Source organism: Salmo salar, chromosome 08 (assembly GCF_965601325.2).
Source record: "Salmo salar chromosome 08, fSalSal1, whole genome shotgun sequence".
Lineage (NCBI taxonomy): Eukaryota > Metazoa > Chordata > Actinopteri > Salmoniformes > Salmonidae > Salmo > Salmo salar.
The window spans coordinates 26945232-26964465 of NC_138298.1; the positions used below are offsets into that span (position 1 = coordinate 26945232).

The window sequence follows — 19234 nt, forward strand, 5'->3', positions numbered from 1 at the left end:
CTGCCTAAAGTCAACATTCCCCTTGTTTCATGTTTTAGCTCTAGTTTTGATTTACTTCTATTAATTCAATAGGCTTGATTCCGATCTTACCAATCCAGTTTATGATGGATAAATAAGGCATTTGGGCTATGTTCACACAGCCACCCCAAGAAACCAAATCAGATTTTCTTTCTGTATCCAATTTTTATGACTGTTCAAACTCAGTTTTACAGGTGACCCATATCAGCTTTCCACATTCACACTGATGTAGCCTCTGAAGTATCACACAGATGCATAGATGCGGTAGAGATCAATGGAATTCAACCAAAACAATGGAAACACCATGGAGACACCATGGAAACACCATGCACGTGAGCTCCTCGTGGGGCGAAAGATTCAATAATCTCCCCATTGCCACCCATCAAATTTAGCCTACTTTTAGGCTATTGTTTATGTGTGTATTTCGCACAATGTTGGGGTAAAAATCTTGAGGTATAATGCTTGTATGGATGTCAACCCCAATACATGTTTATATCATCATCAACAATCAAGTACATCACACTTAAAAACGGCTTAAACTCCCACCACCGATTTCTATATGCCTAGCTATGCTACCAGCTTATACAAACAAGAGTTAGCATTTAGCAGAAAACATTTCTAAACCCCAAAAAATAACAACTTTTAAATATTATGCAGCGAAAACAGCCAGCCAAATATATCCAAATATGGTGTTAGTAACCACATTGTGGGCCTGTTAGAACTCATAAATTATGACGAATTTAATAAATATCCACTTTGTTAGATCAGATTGTTTTTAATGACCGACAATGAAGGTGTTCTTGCACATTCCCCAATTGGTGTATATATGAATGGACAAAACAATCGATCACGTGACACCATTCATTCCTATTGAGAAGACTTCATAGTGCATTGAAACCAAATGAAGTTGGTTAAAATGGAGTCTCATGGAGACATAACATGAGCAGTTTGAGCTACTCCAGGAAGTGGCATTGCAGGCAAGCTCAGTGCTACCCCCTCTCAATGAGTAACTTCAGTTAAAGGCTGGCCGGAGTTCTGCAGGCTTCCATTGGCAACTCAATTATCCTTAACTTTTTCTGTGTGCCATTTTATTTTAATAATCGGTTCAAGGACATACATCTGGTGGATTAGAAGCAATTATTGGTACCATGTTGGTTTTCAAAACATTGCTTTATTTACATGAAGATTGACCATAAAATGTCAATTTTTCTATTCACTATAATGGGGGATCCAGTTTTCTGCTAGCAATGCCTGCAGTATTGCGATCAGCCTTGATTTTCCGTGGCTTCAACGAGAGTGGTCAGTTGATCTTCCCTGGCTTCCCCCCACGTTTTGCATCCCAGGGACCTCTTTACTGCATGTATGCTCATTTCCTGTCATGGTAACGGCAGGTGACCAGTAAAATAAACTAAAAAACATCAGATCTGATTGTCAGGCAGGTCATTTGTGGAGGATCTGGTTTGTATCAGGTTTGAGATCCACATATGGATGTGGTATAAATCGAAAGCTAAAAGATCATATTCCATGTGGTTTTGTGCTGTTTACACATTAGGAAAATGATCAGTTAGTTATCATATATGCAAATAATTGGCAAAAGATCTGAATTGGGCTGCCTGTGTAAACGTAGAAGCAGATTTACTAACTTAGCAACAGAAGATTTTTCAGAGGGAATTCAACATGGAAGATTGGATGAAATGGTCAAACAAAAGTGATAGTAAGTAAAAAAGTGTAACGATTAAGTAAAGTGTAACGATCGACCGTTTTATGTTTTAGCTTGGTTTTTGAGGATATATTCCCTATTGAAGAAAATGGTACAAATTTTAGTAAACGTGACTATTCATATCAAATGGAAGGCTGAGTTTACACAGGCAGCCCAATTCTGATCTTTTGCCCAATTAATGGCAAAAGAGTTGATGTGATTAGTCAAAAGACCAATTAGTGGGGGGAATCAGAACAGGGTTTAAACGCAGCCAAAGAGTGGTATGCCGTTCCTCCACTAGAGGGCAGTCACCACTCAGCCTGGAGTAATCACACAATTGCAAACACAGCTGGTGGAAGTGTTTGTGGCTATCCTCTGTTAATTGAGTGATGTTACAACAACCCTACGATGTCATACAGATTAAAAAGTCTACACTTTCCTGACTGTCTGCCCTAAACTGTGACAAAACATTAGGTTGGCACCTCACATTTACAGGTGTCATTTCAGACTACAGTGATCTATCTTCACAAACAATTGAATGTGTTGTCGGTGAATGATGCTACTGACGTTACAGCATTGTTGCGTTAGGTTTGTTTAATTTAAATGTGTCTCTTTATAATGATGATCAGGACATGTTAGTGGTTGTTTTGTGATAACTACACTGTGATTAAAATGTTGTAAATTCTTTTTTAAAAAGACCATTGTTTTTCAGTTAGGAATTTTTTTCTTAAAGTTAACGATCCAAATTTGATGTAAAGTTTTAACGTTTAAACTAGTTTGTACACTAGGAACCCGTCTAGAATATTACCAAGTACAGGTGCTCTCCTGTGGTTTGACCCAGGTCTGAGTTGTATGCAGGGAAGGGGTTGTTTGTACACAGCAGGACCTACTGTGGTTGTATCTATGAAGGGTGCTTTCCTATAGTTTCTGTCAGTGTTATTTTTACTTAATTGGAATCCTCCTGAATGTCTCTTTGATAAAGGACCAATACAGTAATGATTATATTGCTGAACCAACTGGAAGCCCATCCATCTATAGTGTTGTGGCTTTTAAGGGAAGCCCAACATTTAACTGAAACAGTTTTGTTTGTTGGCAGAATAAGTAGAGAACTTTTTTTTTACCAATTGTTGTGTGTATCTTTGCCCTTGTCCAGTATCTAAATGGTCGCTACACCAGGATGCTGAGAGGTGAAAACGGTCCCCTGGTTTCAATACCTGACCAACCAACAGCTGTAGGGAGGTCTACCCAAGATCAGTGAGAAGATCAGGGCCAGGAGGCTGATATTTGCTGGTCAGTGTGTCAGACATCCTGAGCTGGCTGCCAGCAGTCTCATACTGTGGGTTCCCTCTCATGGACGAAGACCTCTGGGAAAACCACACAAAACATACGTGGACAATATTTGTCATGGTCTCAGAACACTGGTATCAGATTCCTGGTCTCAGAACACTGGTATCAGAACAGAGGACCTTCCAGCTGTAATGAACCACAGAGAGCTATAAGTAACTCTATAGAAATGTTATGAGAGGGATTGTGTATGCACGATCACTGGTTGTTGGGGCCCTTGTTAAGGTCAACGGCATCATGAACTTTAACTAGCACCTGGAAATGTTAGATATAGGAGCCTGAAACTTGACAGCAAATGCATCTTCCAGCAAGACAATAACCCCAAGCACTCTTAAAAATCCATGTTAATTGGCCACAAAATCATCATTTTGCAATGGCCATCTCAGTCTCTGGACTTGAAACCCATTGAAAGCCTGTGGTTTGAATTGAAGAGGGCTGTTCATAAGTGCAGGCGAAGGATATCAAGGATCTGGAAGGATTCTGTGTGGAGGTATGTCTAAGAGCCCAATGTGTTCTCCAACTCATAAAACAATTTAGAAAAAGGCTCAATGCCGTTATCCTCGCAAGGTGAGGTATGGAAAACTGGGGTGTCAATAATTTTTTGAGAAAGGAAAATATTACTTGTTAGACTAAATCTTTCCCTTAGCAATTGTATTATTATAAAATAATATAATTTCCCCACTTTTTTTGTATACAATATAGCTCAGTATTTTACATATTTATATTATACAGTAATCTTTATCAAGCGTGTCAATAATTTTGGAACTCACTATACAGGGCAGCAGTGGTTAGAGCGTTGGGCCAGTAACCAAAAGGTTGCTAGAGCGAATCCCTGAGATAACAAGGTAAAAATCTATTGTTCTGCCCCTAAACAAGGCAGTTAACCTACTGTTCCTAGGCTGTCATTGTAAATAAGAATTTGTTCATAACTGACTTGCCTAGTTAAATAAAATACATGCATAAGGCTTTTCTTCCTCATATCAAAAAAAATATATATTAATATTTGGTGGAATGTGTTTTTAATAAATGTATCTATCCATTCAGTCTTATTCATTATGAACTAAAAGGCTAAACTGATCCTAGATCAGCACTCTGAGACACTTTGTGGATATAGACCCAGGACGTCGAAGCCAGTTCCACTTAGACCTGGGACACCAGGTGGGCGCAATTAATGATCAGGTAGAACAGAAAAACAGCAGGCTCTCAACCTTATATGGTAAGATTTGAATACCCCTGGTTCACATGATAGCTAAGGTGAGCTGAAGTAAGGTGAGTTCAGAGGTGTGGCCTGAATGGTCTGATCGCTCCAGAGGTGAGGTGTGTTTGCATTCTGATGTGATTCTGCCCAGAGGTATTTGTCTGATGTGACCAGGCCTCCAGGCAAGTGTCTGAGGGAGAGCTGGCTGGCGTAGAGATGCCATGTATCCAACTACAGCTACCTCCAATTGATGCTGGGTGACATACAGAAAGCCTGTTGATGCCGGCATTATTGACCAGCATGGCCCTGACTAGTAGAGCTCACAGGGAAACCCAATGTGGGTGTCACAGAGCTAACAGGCTGCCATCTTCAGCTCCAACATGGGCTTATTAGTGTACTCTTCAATGTTTCCTTAACTCTATCGTAGGAAGAGAAGTGAAGCGACGCTTGAGAAGCATGAAGGAGGTGTTGGCTCAGACATGAAGCTTTCGCCTTGTAAGCATTGGGTTGTCTACTATTCCCAGAGGTTTCCCTCCGTAGCCACTGCTGGTTACTGTTCTGAAACCACAGGATTTAACCAAACCTACTTATTGTGCCCTTCTATGTGTTTCAGTCCCACCCAGTGGAGCCCTCAGTGGTGAGGTAACCCTCTTCCAGAGCACAGGGTTCAAACCTACAGCCCTGTGCTTATTGGGTGAGATCCAGCCACAGACTCCTTCACGCTCGTTACACTTCTCTTTGTGGTTTAGACATCGACATTCAGTGACTAAAGCAGAAGAGAAAGACATGGGTTTTCGAACCCATAACTCATGGATGAAAAGCATGAACTCGACCCTAGAGCAACCATCTCTTTCACATTCAATAGTTTTCTTTGTCATTTTGACATTGACATTTGTGGAAATGTCCACTAAAGCACAAGAAATGGAATTTGAACCCATGAATGGAAGGCAAGGACTCTGGCCCTGAGCCACCAAGTCTATCACGTTCATCAGCCTTCTCTTCGTAATGACCGACGGACAGACAAACATAGAGAGACAGACAACCATTGATTCTGTTGTTCATTGTGACTGGCATTGTTTCTGTCTCCGTCTGTTCAGATGGCAGGCTAGAGCAAACAACTTTCCTCACAGATGAGAAGGTTAGTGTTGCTTTTGGCAGCTGTCTATATCCAAGAACCACGTCCTGCACTTGCAGCATTTGACCGGCTTCCCTTTACCATGGATGTTCATGTGACTCAAGGTCCTGAACTTCCTCCCACACAACGTGCAGACAAACTGCTTCTCGCCGGACTGAAACTTTAGGTGCATGTTGCGATTTCCGACTTGCGAAAACCCCTGCCGCACGCTTCGCACATATATGTCTTCTCCCCTGTGTACACTCTTTCATGTGCCTCTAGCACTGGGTATTGGCTTAAAGTCTTGCCGCATTGTTTGCAGTGTAGAGGTTCCTTCCCTGTCTTGGGGGAATCTGTATTGGAGCTATGCTGGCGTCGATGCAGTGGTGGTTCTGCTCTCACTGGGGTGTCTGAGAACTGCGTCGACTGTCTTCTGGTGTCTGTGGGCGTAGGAACACGAAGAGTCTTCGGCGTCTGGGGCAGAGAGGCCGAATAAAAATAAAAAATCGGGTTCAGACTTAGGAAGACACCTTCACTGTGTTCAGCTCCTGACTGCTGTTTTGTCTGGATCATTCCCTCAGTGTCTGCCTCTGACTTGAGAGCAGTGTTGGTCCCACTGCTCATTGTGCCCATTTCATGAATACCGTCCCAACATGCAACATGTTCTTGTTTGACTCCTGGGAATTTGGCGCTTACCTCCTGTAGAAATAAACAACAGATAGTTTTTCATTCATGAACATTATTCTGATATTTTCAAGTGAAATATTATGGATAGTCATATAAAGTGATGTAGTGGATAAAAAAACAATTGTTCACAACAACAAAAAGTGATGTAGTGGGCTCACCAGCACAGTGCATTCTAAAAGTGTTGTACTCATCCTCAGTCAAATTGCAAGTTTGCATGCAGAGGATTCCCTCTCCTGGAGAAAGTGAGACATTGCCTTTCTCTGTCAGAATGATGACAAATGAGTGAGTGAATCTATGTCACAAACTACAACTTCAAACCACCTGACCAATGATCAGATGTGGTTGTTTGGTTTATAAATGTATCAATAGATTAAGTTAGCATGCAAGTGGTAGCCAACTCCACATTCTGTTACTCAGATCTACTATGCTGGGACACTGGAGTTCATGGTTCTAGCTCAGGCTAATTCAAATCTGGACCTCGAATCCTGTGCTGACCTAGAAATCCACTGCTGATTTTCATTCTTTCCATCTTATCAAGGACTAATTTAGACTTTGGTGGGTGCATTCAATGGGTCTGGCAAGTTCATTGGTAGCTAGCCAGATAGGGTACACACACAGTAGACGACTAAACTCAACTCCAAGATGTACGATGGAGTTGAGCAGCGACTATTGTGGGCGGACTGGAGCTCTGACATCAAATAAAATCATTTTTTAATCAAAAACTACGGATTTCAGCACCCAAAGAATAGCTGGCGTTGCAACGTGGTCTCAGAGCATTTCGTATTATTCTGTACGTAAAGCCAAGACACTACCTTTAGTATGATATGTTATGGTATGTATTTTTGGATGTCCGTAATCCATTTATTATGGTATGTTACGAATTACAATTTGTATGACAGTTATGAATTGCTAGTGCTGAGCGATTAACAACATTTCGGGGGGTTCAGTTATTAAACAACTAATTGACCAACATCAGTTAAATATGTCAGTTTGTCACTTTCACGAGATTGAAGTAATAACATGTTCAACTACTTAAGATGTTGGCTCAAATCTTGGTTGTGCCTTTAGATTTCGGGAAAATGAACAACTAAGGAAGAATTTTTCACTTCTCTCATTGACTTATCAAACACCAAAACATCAGCCTGGTCTGTTTCGCAATTCCCAGAAGTCTCGCAATGTTGTGCCTCTGGGTTTATAAACTCTGGAATTTCCATTAACCAGCTCTAAAATCATTGTAATGTTATTATTTCATAATGCATTTATTGTTGAAAAAAATATGCGAAACCGAAATGTGACTTTTTTTATAACCAAAACGACCTCAAAAAGCATTAATTGATCAGCACAACGAAATGCAATTTGTACATTATGTTAAATTGCAATTCGTACAATATGTTACAAATGTGCAAAAACGTATGATATGTTATGAATTCTAATTTGTTGTGGCTAACGTTAGCTAGCTCTAGGGGTTAGGGTTAGGATTTAGGTTATAAAGTTAAGGTTAGGGGAAGGGTTAGCTAACATGCTAAGGAGTTGAAAAGTAGCTAAACAGCAATAAGTAGTTGCAAAGTTGCCTGTGACAAGATTCAAACATGCAACCTTTTGGAAAGGCGAGACCTAGCCAGTTACACAACTGAATGCATTCAACCAAAATGTGTCTTCAGCATTTAACCCAACTCCTCTGAATCAGAGAGGTGCGGGGAGCTGCTTTAATTGACGTTTACGTCATCTGTGCCCGGGGAGCAGTTGTTGTGGGGGCAGCTAACTGCTTTGCTCAAGGGCAGAATGGCAGATTTTTCCACCTTGCCGGCTCCGGGATTCGAATAGGCAACCTTCGTTGTTTTTGCCTTAAGTAATCCATTTTATGTAACCATACCAAATTTAACATATCATAGTATTTTGAGTATCATTGATTTACGTTTACTTTGTTACGTCTAGTCTATGAGACCTGTCTGCGCATTTTAGCACCCAAGGAATAGCACGCATTTACTTTGTGTGCTGAAATCTTTTTGGTAGTTAGTCTTGTCCCATCGCCGCAACTCCCGTACGGACCTGGAAATCGTTGATTTTTATTTAAAAAAACGTGTATTTTATGTGACGTCGGAACTTGTCCGCCCACAATATTCGCCACTCAACTCCATCATGAATCTAGGAATTTAGTGTTGTCGGCTAACCGAATATAGGTTGTCACTCTGGCTGTGTGGCAAGTAGTCCTTCCATTCTCGTTTCGATTACTTCAATTAATGTTTAATTCTTCTTTCATAGCATTGTATTTCTTGAGCCATGTTTTGCTTTATTTGCAAATATGAATTGGAGGAGCCATCCTCAAAGAGCTTGCAGATTCGCTCAACATCTCCATGATCGACGCTACCGGTGTTGCAAAATGCAGTCTGAATCCGATACAGCCAGAACGTGATTCCATCTCAACATCAAAATAATGTTACCAAACAATCAGTTTATGAATGAAACCTGTCTTGTTTGGCTGAAAAACCTTACAAAGGTAGACTGTTGATTGTTTACATCTGGGGTTCTTAAACTTTTTCCGCCTGGGACCCAAATTAGAAATTGTTTATTCCTGGGAACCAAGTTTAGGAACATATGCAACTATATGTAAATATTGGTACATTTCATTGCCCTTAATCCTAAAACAAATGCAATATAGACAAAAACAAATAACAATGAAATTAAATTGCCATATAAATAGCTATTCATGTTTATTTTCACCCATTAACTCTTACATATCTGTCTAGGTTGGAACTGTTGCTGTTAAAATTCAATAAATCATTTTTATTCTGAACTGGAACAAACTGATTGATCACATCACACAGATGTATAACAGAACACACACGCAGGACTTTTGATAGTGCAACCCTAAGTAACAGTACAGTACAAAATGTTCGTCCAGGTTTGGCCGGGGTAGGCCGTCATTGTAAATAAGAATGTGTTCTTAACTGACTTGCCTATTTAAATAAAGGTTCAATTTAAATAAAAAATATTTAAAAAAACAATCACACGGATGTAGAGCAGAAAACACACACAGTCTTAATGAGAGGTGTGTGGCTGGTTGAAGTTTTCAACAAGCATGTCTATTCTGGGATCAGTTTTTGACAGAGCAACACTGAGGTCATGCTCAGCATTGAGATGTGTTTTTGAAGTACTTGTTTTTGTTTTAAGTAATTGTTTATTAAGTAATCCAGAGTTGAGAACCCTAACTGACATAGGTGTGTGGTGCCAAACTGGACCAGAACATCTACTGCTTTCTCAGTTAGGCAGGAGACCGCTTCCTGCTGTAGATGAGAAACCCAGAACTGTGTGTGTTTGCCTCAAAAAGTATCTTGCTTCAATCAGTTTCTTTCAGTTCAGAATAAAAATGATGACTTGTATTTTAACAGCAACGGTTCCAAACTAGACTTTTTTCAACAATAATTTCTACAGAAAGATGTACAGTAGGCCTGATGATTTTTCATCTTCATCTGGACTGTTATGGTTGCACTATCAGTAGCTAGTTTGCTTTCGCTAACGTTAGCTATTAGCTGTGTACAAGGCCAGGGGATTGTTTGAAAGAGAAACTCACATATACTACTATGAGATAGTATTCCCTTATTTCTGCTTATCATCACCTGTTATAAAATGACAACAATACCTTGCTAGCGGACTTACTTTTCCACCGTCGAAGCACTGTTTCCTGAAGCATTCTGCCCTGTTCTGAAAGAATTCCCTGGGTATACCGTCAGGACGTGTCGTTATATGAATATGTTCGTTTTGAATGACTCATTACTAAGCACTTCCCCGCATAAAACACATTGCGGGAGCTCCTTTTTACTTCTCGAAGTTTGTATGAAAGAGAGAGAAACTCGTCAGTGTATTGGCTTCTCATGACGATTGAGCTCAGTCAGAACTTGTTGCTAGCATGGGTCAATTTGATGGCGAGTGTGAATGACAAGTCACTGGCTGACAGCGCATCATCTGCTGCTGAACGAAGCGCTGCAGCTTGTGGGTCGCGGAGGGATCTTCAAGAAAAAAAATCAGGTTAACCGCGAAACACACCGGCATCTCCATCTCCTACACGCGCAGTTTATAAACTGAGCAGAGACCGTTGCTAAGCAGAGAGCACTTGGCCAAATTAATTCCAGTAATTCATTTAATAATTATACATTTACTCTGACACGTCGCGGACCCACCATTAACAGGTCCGCGACCCATACTTTAAGAAAGGCTGGTTTACATGGGTCGTCACTAAAGCTAGTTACCACAGCCACAAAGTCATAATAAATAATTTATTATATTTATATAGCGCTTTTTGAAATAATCTCAAAGCGCACAAAAAAGACATACTGTAATTTTATAAAAACAAGTCATTAGAAAGTTCATGGTTTAAGTGGTCATCTGAGGGAGGTGGTCAATCGGGGAGAGAAAGTCCGTTGGCAGGCAGGAAGCGCGGTCTCATAGTAGTAGGTAGTTAAGTAACGTTACTCCTTCACTATTACCAAAATGAAGCACCCGACTTGGATGGCTAAACCCCGCCTATTTCTACAATGTATCTTCATAAAATTCGATTTTAAACCTAACACTAACCTTTACCCTAACATTAAATTCAAACTAAAAGGCGAATTATTGTTTTCATAAATTTCAATAATAGCCATGGTCGGTGTCGCTTAATGATGACGTATTAACATATGTTTTAATTTACCGTAAACACATGGTATAATCCGCAGCCATGTCTTGGGTAGGGGCCTCTAAACGTTTCTAGCATGATAGATATTAAAAATAAAAAATACATTTATCGAGTTACGCATTTTATAGCACATTATTTTATTCTCCTGTACCCTGCAACTCTTCCCCGGGTGATTGGTGTACAATAAACGTTTTCTGTCAATATATAAAATATTATTTTTTTTCTTACTCAATATTACAGTTATTCATAGAGAAACAAAGAACAATCCTCAAATCACATCAGAAGACCAATTGTGAGTTCTGGGGGGAAAAAATATTGCTGGAAATCAATTGGCAGATATTGTGTTACGTTTGTCTTTTTAAGCCAAAAGTGTCTAACCAGGGGTGGGATAATGTCAATGTGGCTTTGATTGGATAGTAGCTTTGCAATGGAACACATTAATTGCTTGTCGAGCTACTCATAGGTGGGCTGCGAGTTACTGGTAGCTCGCGATATACGCTACCGTTCAAACGTTTACGGTCACTTAGAAATGTACTTGTTTTTGAAAGTAAATAAAAATATAAAAAAATCCATTTAAATAACATCAAATTGATCAGAAATACAGTGTGGACATTGTTAATGTTGTAAATGACTATTGTAGCTGGAAACGGCAGATTTTTTTATGGAATATCTGCGTAGGCTACAGAGGCCCATTATCAGCAACCATCACTCCTGTGTTCAAATGGGACATTGTGTTAGCTAATCCAAGTTTATAATTTTAAAAGGCTAATTGATCTTTAGAAAACCCTTTTGCAATTATGTTAGCACAGCTGAAAACTGTTGTGCTTATTAAAGTAGCAATACAACTGGCCTTCTTTAGACTAGTTGAGTATCTGGAGCATCAGCATTTGTGGGTTCGATTAAAGGCTCAAAATGGCCAGAAACAAAGACCTTTCTTCTGAAACTCGTCAGTCTATTCCTGTTCTGAGAAATTAAGGCTATTCCATGCGAGAAATTGCCAAGAAACTGAAGATCTCGTACAACGCTGTGTACTACTCCCTTCACAGAACAGCGCAAACTGGCTCTAACCAGAATAGAAAGAGGAGTGGGAGGCCCCGGTGCACAAGTGAGCAAGAGGACAAGTACATTAGTGTCTAGTTTGAGAAACAGTCTCAACGTGAAGAGGCGACTCCGGGATGCTGGCCTTCTAGGCAGAGTTCCTCTGTCCAGTGTCTGTGTTATTTTGCCCATCTTTAATCTTTTATTTTTATTTGCCAGTCTGAGATATGGCTTTTTCTTTGCAACTCTGCCTAGAAGACTTGGATTAGCTAACACAACGTGCCATTGGAACACAGGAGTGATGGTTGCTGATAATGGGCCTCTGTAGATATTCCATAAAATAAAAAATATGGCGTTTCCAGCTACAATAGTCACTTACAACATTAACAATGTCTACACTGTATTTCTGATCAATTTGATGTCGTTTTAATGGACACATTTGCTTTTCTTTCAAAAACAAGGACATTTCTAAGTGACCCCAAACTTTTGAAGGGTAGTGTGCCTGTTGGAGAACCGTGGTCTAGGGGCTCTATTCAATCTGTATTGCTGAAGCGTTACAGATAGCGCGTTAGAAATGTGATTTCATACTGTGCCGACATCTGCAACGTTTACAGTGAATGCAGACTCCATTAACGCGGGAACATTGCCTTTAAATTTCCATCACTCTGTAATGCTGAATTTCCACAATAGGGATTTGGTTAAGTAATGCATCCTTTCTTGTTTCCTTGAGGTTAGCACATACAGTGTGTGTGTGTGTGTGTGTGTGTGTATATATATATAGACAATTGATTGGATATGTATAACCAATACAGCCAATTGGAGAGCTGTGAATACTTACAAGGAAGCAGATAAGTGATTGGTGTAAGCAATTAATACAAATACTGCAGAAAAAAACAATCCAGGGTGCCATTTCCCATGAATTTAATTGACATTTATTTGATTTGACAGCATAAACCTGCACTTCCTCTGTCATATATTAACCCTTCTCTTGCGATACCTGATTGTGTAAACTGTCCACACACTGTGCATTTCAACGGCCGTGTTTACACAGGCAGCCCAATTCAGATCTTTTTTCCCCAACTAATTGGTCTTTTAACAAATCAGATCGGCTCTGAAAAAGATTGGATGTGAAAAGGTCTCATGTGATTGGTCAAAAGACCAATTTGGAGAAAAATATCAGAATTGGGCTGCCTGTGTAAACTGCTTCTCACCTGTGTTATACCTCAGTATTGGCCCCGTTCATGTGCTAGTCGGAACTTAAACATTTCCGACTTGCTAACTGGTTCAGCGCAGCAAGTGTATAAACACCTATGATAACTAGAGCCAATTAGCAAGTCGTAAATTTCAGCGTTTCCTACTTCCGTCTCAAATGACTCTGTCATCAAACCCCTTCAAAACATACAGGAAAACCTTTTATTAGTTGCATCGTTCATCCCTGTGATTCAGTCACACAGTGAAGTCAGCCATGCCAGACGAGGGCTCAGTCCAATCCACTGGTCTCCGTAATGTCCTGCTTCATCCTCCTGGACTTCTTCTAGTGGTACAATTATTAGATGATGTTGCAGAGTGATAAAACCATTTCCCAAGTTGGGATCAATAAAGTACTACTCTAAAAACAAGCCTTTCCCAGGGACAACCCCATCTTGCCTTATGACCAAGGTAAGATGGGATGTATTGTACTAAACAGTCACATGACACTAATGACAGTGTCATCTTTAGGTAAATATTAATTTAGAGTTAACAACATACATTTCTCAACTTCTATCTGTGGACCTATCATCCAAGAGACTAAAAGGCGAAACGTTTTGATCAGGAAACCTATAGCTAGTGTAAATCACTTCAGATACAGCTAACACATACACGTACTGTACAACACCTTTTCTACAGTCAAGCAGAGAGTTCGTTTTGAGCATGAGGCGGCTCTCCGCACCGCGACTGCTGTCTGTGTCTCCGGACACTGCAGAGTTGAGTGAAGGACTGGCCGCACCGAGAGCAGATGTAGGGTTTCTCCTGGGTGTGAACGGTCCTGTGTCTCTTAAGGTGACTTGACGAAATGAAACTCTTCCCACAGATCGAGCACCGGTACCGCCTTTCGCCACTGTGGATTAGCAGGTGCACCCGGAGGTTGTTGGGCTGCGCAAAAGACTTGCCGCAGTGTGGGCAGCTGAACGGCCGCTGTCCCGTGTGGACCCGCTGGTGCACCTCCAGGGACGCCTGGCTGTGGAAGATGCGGCCGCAGAAGTTACAGCCCATTGGCTCGTTTGCCGTCGTGGCTCCATGTGGCTGCCTCTGATTCGCTGGCGGTGCAGGAGGAGGAGGAGCTGTCATGTCAAAGGGGGCGAAGACGCCCATATCGCTGCCGGGGAACTGTCGGGACTGGCTCTCTACGTCAGCCTGGGTTTGGTAGGAGCAAGATGGATGCCCGGCGGCCTCTGCGTTTGCAGCTGCTGCCTGGGCCAAGGAAAGCCCCAGATGCCCCAGGACCCTCTCCTGCATCAGAGCCAGATCCAAACCGGGGCTATTCAGTATCTCTGTGCTGAGATCTGGTCCTGTTGGCTGTTGGGGTCTCTGGTTCACACCCTCTGTCCCCATCTCTGACTTGAGGTTAGCGTCGGATCCACTGGTCCTAGTGGGCTCAGTGGGGTCCTCTGTGGCTGCAGTGGGCGAGCTGTGAGTGTCAGCCATGTTATGTCTCTCGCTGTCATCGTCGTTGGGTTCCGGAACTACCATCAAGGATGAAAAAGGAGTCATCAACACAATGATCAGACATTCCTAATCATATACAACAGGTTGTCTTTAAACACAGCACATTTTTCACATTTCAACTAAGTCCTAAGAGTTGATGTCTTCAGCTAAGTCCTAAGAGTTGATGTCTTCAGCTAAGGGCTAAGAATTGATGTCTTCAGCTAAGGTCAGTAGTAGCCTGTGTGTTGGGTATTTCAACAGTGAGTGGATTGTAAATAAAACTGTTCTATGTAATCAATATCTGCACTGAAACTTACCAGTGGGTCTACTCTCTGAGCTGATGTTTTGTTCTACCTTCAGGTCCACGCCGCAGCTGTCCACTCTTTCCTGCTTGATTAGGGACAATGCAGTTCTGTCTTCCTGTAAATACATTTGAAAAATACAGATTACGTTTCAGCCTATTCCATGTCATTTACGTTCATTTTGACAGCAAAAACACACCTGAGGCATGTGGTGGTATTGTGAATGGTCCTCGATTGTAGCCAGGGGGCCTCGGGACTGGTCATTACTCACTGGCATGGCAATTGAAGACACTGAAACTACGAAGCATTGTCATTATTAGGATCATTGAAATCATTGTATGAAGATCTGGGCACATATCCACAAAGTGTCTCAGAGTACGAGTGCTGATCTAGCATCAGGTGCCCTGCCCATCAGGGGCCATGCTCTTATTCATTATGACTCAGGTTAAAAGGCTAAATTGATCCTAAAATCAGCACTCCTATTCTGATATGCTTAGTGAGACAGGTCCTGGCTGACAGGAAAACATGTATAACCAGGGTTGGGGAGTAACGGATTACATGTAATCCGTTACATGTAACTGATTACAAAGAAACAAACTAATCCGTTACCAGGAAAAAATATTGTAATTAGGTTGCAGATACTTTTGAAAAACTAGGATTACTTTTAAATTCAGAAACGATGTTTGCGAGAATTTTTCTGTTCTCTCGATGATATTCAAATCAGCATTGAAAAAAGGCGCAAGTTAAGTTTGTTCCGCCTGAGCGAGTCTGACCAGAAGTCAGAGACATCTATGATGACACACAAAATGCATTTGATGGATCGCGGGAAAAGAGCAGGAATAGGCTTTTGTAGGCTACAGTCCAAGCTATGTCTTCCAATGGTGCGACTGCTGTCAGCATCCAAAGATCATCCAACTTGAATAAACGCTTGGAGGTAAGGACGACAGCAGTGTTGTAGCCTACGGACGATACGCATATCACCTAGTATTGATATTTACATAGCGCATTGATGTGAATCACACTGCTGTTCTCTCATTTAGCCATTTGCACCTTTGCCGGATTGTGGTTGATGGTCGTTCACAAATGTATACAATGCATTCAGAAAGTATTCACACCCCTTGACCTTTTCCACATTTTGTTGTGCTACAGCCTGAATTTAAAATGTATTAAATAGAGAGTTTGGTCACTGGCCTACACATAATATCCCATAATGTCAAAGTGGAAATATGTTTTTAGAAATGTTTACAAATGAATAAAACATGAAAATACATTGAATATATCCCTTTGAGCATGGTGAAGTTATTAATTACACTTGGGATGGTGTGTGAATAAACCCAGTCACTACAAAGATACAGGTGTCCTTCCTAACTCCTGCCGGAGAGGAAGGAAGCTGCTCAGGGATTTCACCATGAGGCCAATGGTGACTTTAAAAAACAGTTCAAGTTTAATGGCTGTGATAGGAGAAAACTGAGGATGGATCAACAACTACTAGCCTATTAGTTGACCATGCTGGTCATTTATGAACATTTGAACATCTTGGCCTTGTTCTGTTATAATCTCCACCCGGCACAGCCAGAAGAGGACTGGCCACCCCTCGTAGCCTGGTTCCTCTCTAGGTTTCTTCCTAGGTTTTGGCCTTTCTAGGGAGTTTTTCCTAGCCACTGTGCTTCTACGCCTGCATTGCTTGCTGTTTGGGGTTTTAGGCTGGGTTTCTGTAGAGCACTTTGATATATCAGCTGATGTAAGAAGGGCTATATAAATACATTTGATTTAGCCTAATTGATAGTGAAAAGAAGGAAGCGTGGATGGAATAAAAAATATTCCAAAACATGCATCCTGTTTGCAACAAGGCACTAAAGTAATACTGTAAAAAATGTGGCAATGCAATTCACTTTTTGGGCAAATCCAAACAACACATTACTAAGTACACAACTTCATATTTTCAAGCATAGTGATGACTGAATCATGTTATGGGTATGCTTGTAAGCATTAAGGATTGGGGAGTTTTTAAGGATAAAAAAGTATTGGAATGGAGCTAAGTACTGGCAAAATCCTAGCAGGAAACCTGGTTCAGTCTGCTTTCCACCAGACACTGGGAGATGAATCCACCTTTCAGCAGGACAATAACCTAAAACACATGGCCAAATCTACACTGGAGTTGCTTACCAAGACGACAGTGAATGTTCCTGAGTGGCCGAGTTACAGTTTTGACTTAAACCTACTTGAAAATGGTTGTCTAGCAATGATCAACAACTGATTTGACAGAGCTTGAATAATTTTTTTAATAATAAGTGGCAAATGTTTCACAATCTAGGTGTGGAAAGCTCTTAGAGACTAACCCAGAAAGACTCACCGCTGTAAACGCTGCCAAAGTTGCTTCTACAAAGTATTGACTCAGCAGTGTGAATACTTATGTAAATTAGATCTTTGTATTTAATTTTCAATAAATGTGCAAACATTTCTAAAAACATGTTTTCACTTTGTCATTATGGGGTGATGTGTGTTGATGGGTGAGAAAAAGAACATATTTAATCCATTCCGAATTCAGGCTGTAACGCAACAAAGTCGAGGGGTAGAAATACTTTCTGAAGGCAATGTATGTGTACTTTATCCCAATAATGGTTTAATCGAACAGCCAGTGAAATATGCACTCTCGCAACAGCTGCATTCTGTTGATCCCACCATATGGAATAACATTTTGAGGGAGCTCCTCCCTTCTACACTCCTCAGTGGTATTGTGCTCCATACTGTCAAACATAAGTTTAATTTAAGAAGTCCACAAGTGGGGCTTTTATTGCTCAATCTAATTTGTGCTGATTCCCAAAAACTGCCCTCACAAAAAAGATTGCAGTCAGAGGGAAGTATAACTGCAGTATGTCGCAAATACTGCGTTCAAAATGACAATATTTTTTACTTCCGTAATTTTGCAGTATAACTGCAGTTACAGTGCTGTATACCTGGAGTTCAACTGCAATTACTGCGTCCAAAATACCACAGTCGACTGCACTTTTACTGCAGTTTCAAAACTGAAATCTTGTTTTGTATGAGTGTCCATAGACCTAACAGACACATGCTCAAACTCGCGCACTTTTGATAGATGTAAACAGTGGCAAATTATGGAAATATCAAAGCGTCAGCAACATTAAACATAAACATTAGGCCTATAGCAAATGTAGCATATGTCATACATTTTTCTTAAGCAAATGGCACTTTTCGGTAGTACTCAACGCATACCATTCCATGAGAGCAGCATTTATTTTTCAACTCGTAGCAATGAGGCCAATCAGTCCTCCATGACAAGTTAAACAACAGAGTAGGTTAATTAATGCTTCGTTTTGGGAAAATAGTGACTATGCCGTCGAAATGCACTGACATTTCCTTCATGTAGTGTTTTTATAAGCATTCTTAATCTGTAAATTTGATATATTAGTAAAATAAAGACAGTAGTTTTATAAATGACGTTTTAACTTCTCTAACGTATTTCACGTTTTCCGTAAAATAATTTGGCTAATATATATTTCAAGTCGTATTCTTGAAGATCATGGGGTATTCAATTAATTGGAATGACTGGAAATCGGACAGACTTTGTTTTTTAAAGTAAAGATTGTATTATTTATTATCTGTAGTAGAAAATAATGGGTTCGAAGAAGCCTACTTCGATTTATGGCCAGCTATGTAAACGCTAACATTGATTTATCCCGCAATAGCTGTTGTTCAATTGGTAATATTCATTGTTACCTTCTTCTTATGCCTCTTAAATGGAAAGTAATCAGATTACGTTAGGGAGTTTGGGCAAGCCAAACATTACGTTGCTGATTACAATTTGACAGGTAACGGATTGCATTTAGAAACCCAGCCCTGTTTATAACCCGTTTTTGCATATATATATATATATATATATATATATATAATAATCTGTCGGTACCTTCATGTGGTCTAAAATTAACTGCATGCATTTCATTCCGTAGGTCGCGTCTTCTGAGTCTTCGCTCATAGCTCCGCATCTTCACGTCCATTTCGCGTAATTTTCGTCGGAGCACATATTTCTCTTTCTCGGTTTGCTCTCTCTCCCTCTCAATTTGCACTCTTTCCTGCTCCATTTGGGAACGCAGAGAGGAATAACCATCATCAACAATTTTGCAGATCTCGACCACCGCCGAATTGGCTAGCACCTCCATTATCGAAGCTATTTGCAATTGATAACCAACACAGTCCGCCATTGTTGCCATTTCTGCTCTTCATGCACCGTTTAATCTACAACCGAAATACTTAAGCCAAATTTCCTATCGTTGCTTAAAAATGTCGGATGATTATACTAGTTTGAATACGTATGTAAAGCCCTAGCTTGTTATTGTTGAATAACGATACTGCTTCGGGTCTAGAAGGATGCTATCGTGTCGCCTGTTGATGACGTACATCTCTTCTTGTTTGACTGTGGAATAGCACATTACCGCCACCTTCCGAGCTTGAAAGTGGA

At 40.6% G+C, this 19234-nt stretch overlaps 1 protein-coding gene and 1 long non-coding RNA gene across 2 annotated transcripts; both read right to left on the reverse strand.

The window, feature by feature from the left end:
* Window positions 1-4443: 4443 nt before the first annotated feature.
* Window positions 4444-10700, reverse strand: LOC106610395 (uncharacterized). The gene is made up of 3 exons (XR_001329898.3): window positions 9718-10700; window positions 6219-6293; window positions 4444-6072 (listed from the first exon to the last, which is right to left on the reverse strand). It is a non-coding gene; the product is annotated as an uncharacterized LOC106610395 (long non-coding RNA).
* Window positions 10701-12669: 1969 nt separating this feature from the next.
* LOC106610393 (uncharacterized) lies at window positions 12670-19184 on the reverse strand. Its single transcript, XM_014209754.3, has 4 exons — window positions 18683-19184; window positions 14957-15054; window positions 14773-14875; window positions 12670-14493 (listed from the first exon to the last, which is right to left on the reverse strand). The coding sequence occupies exons 1-4, from the start codon at window positions 18984-18986 to the stop codon at window positions 13658-13660; spliced, it is 1341 nt and encodes a 446-aa protein (XP_014065229.1). The 5' UTR covers window positions 18987-19184; the 3' UTR covers window positions 12670-13657.
* Between the last annotated feature and the right edge of the window lie 50 nt (window positions 19185-19234).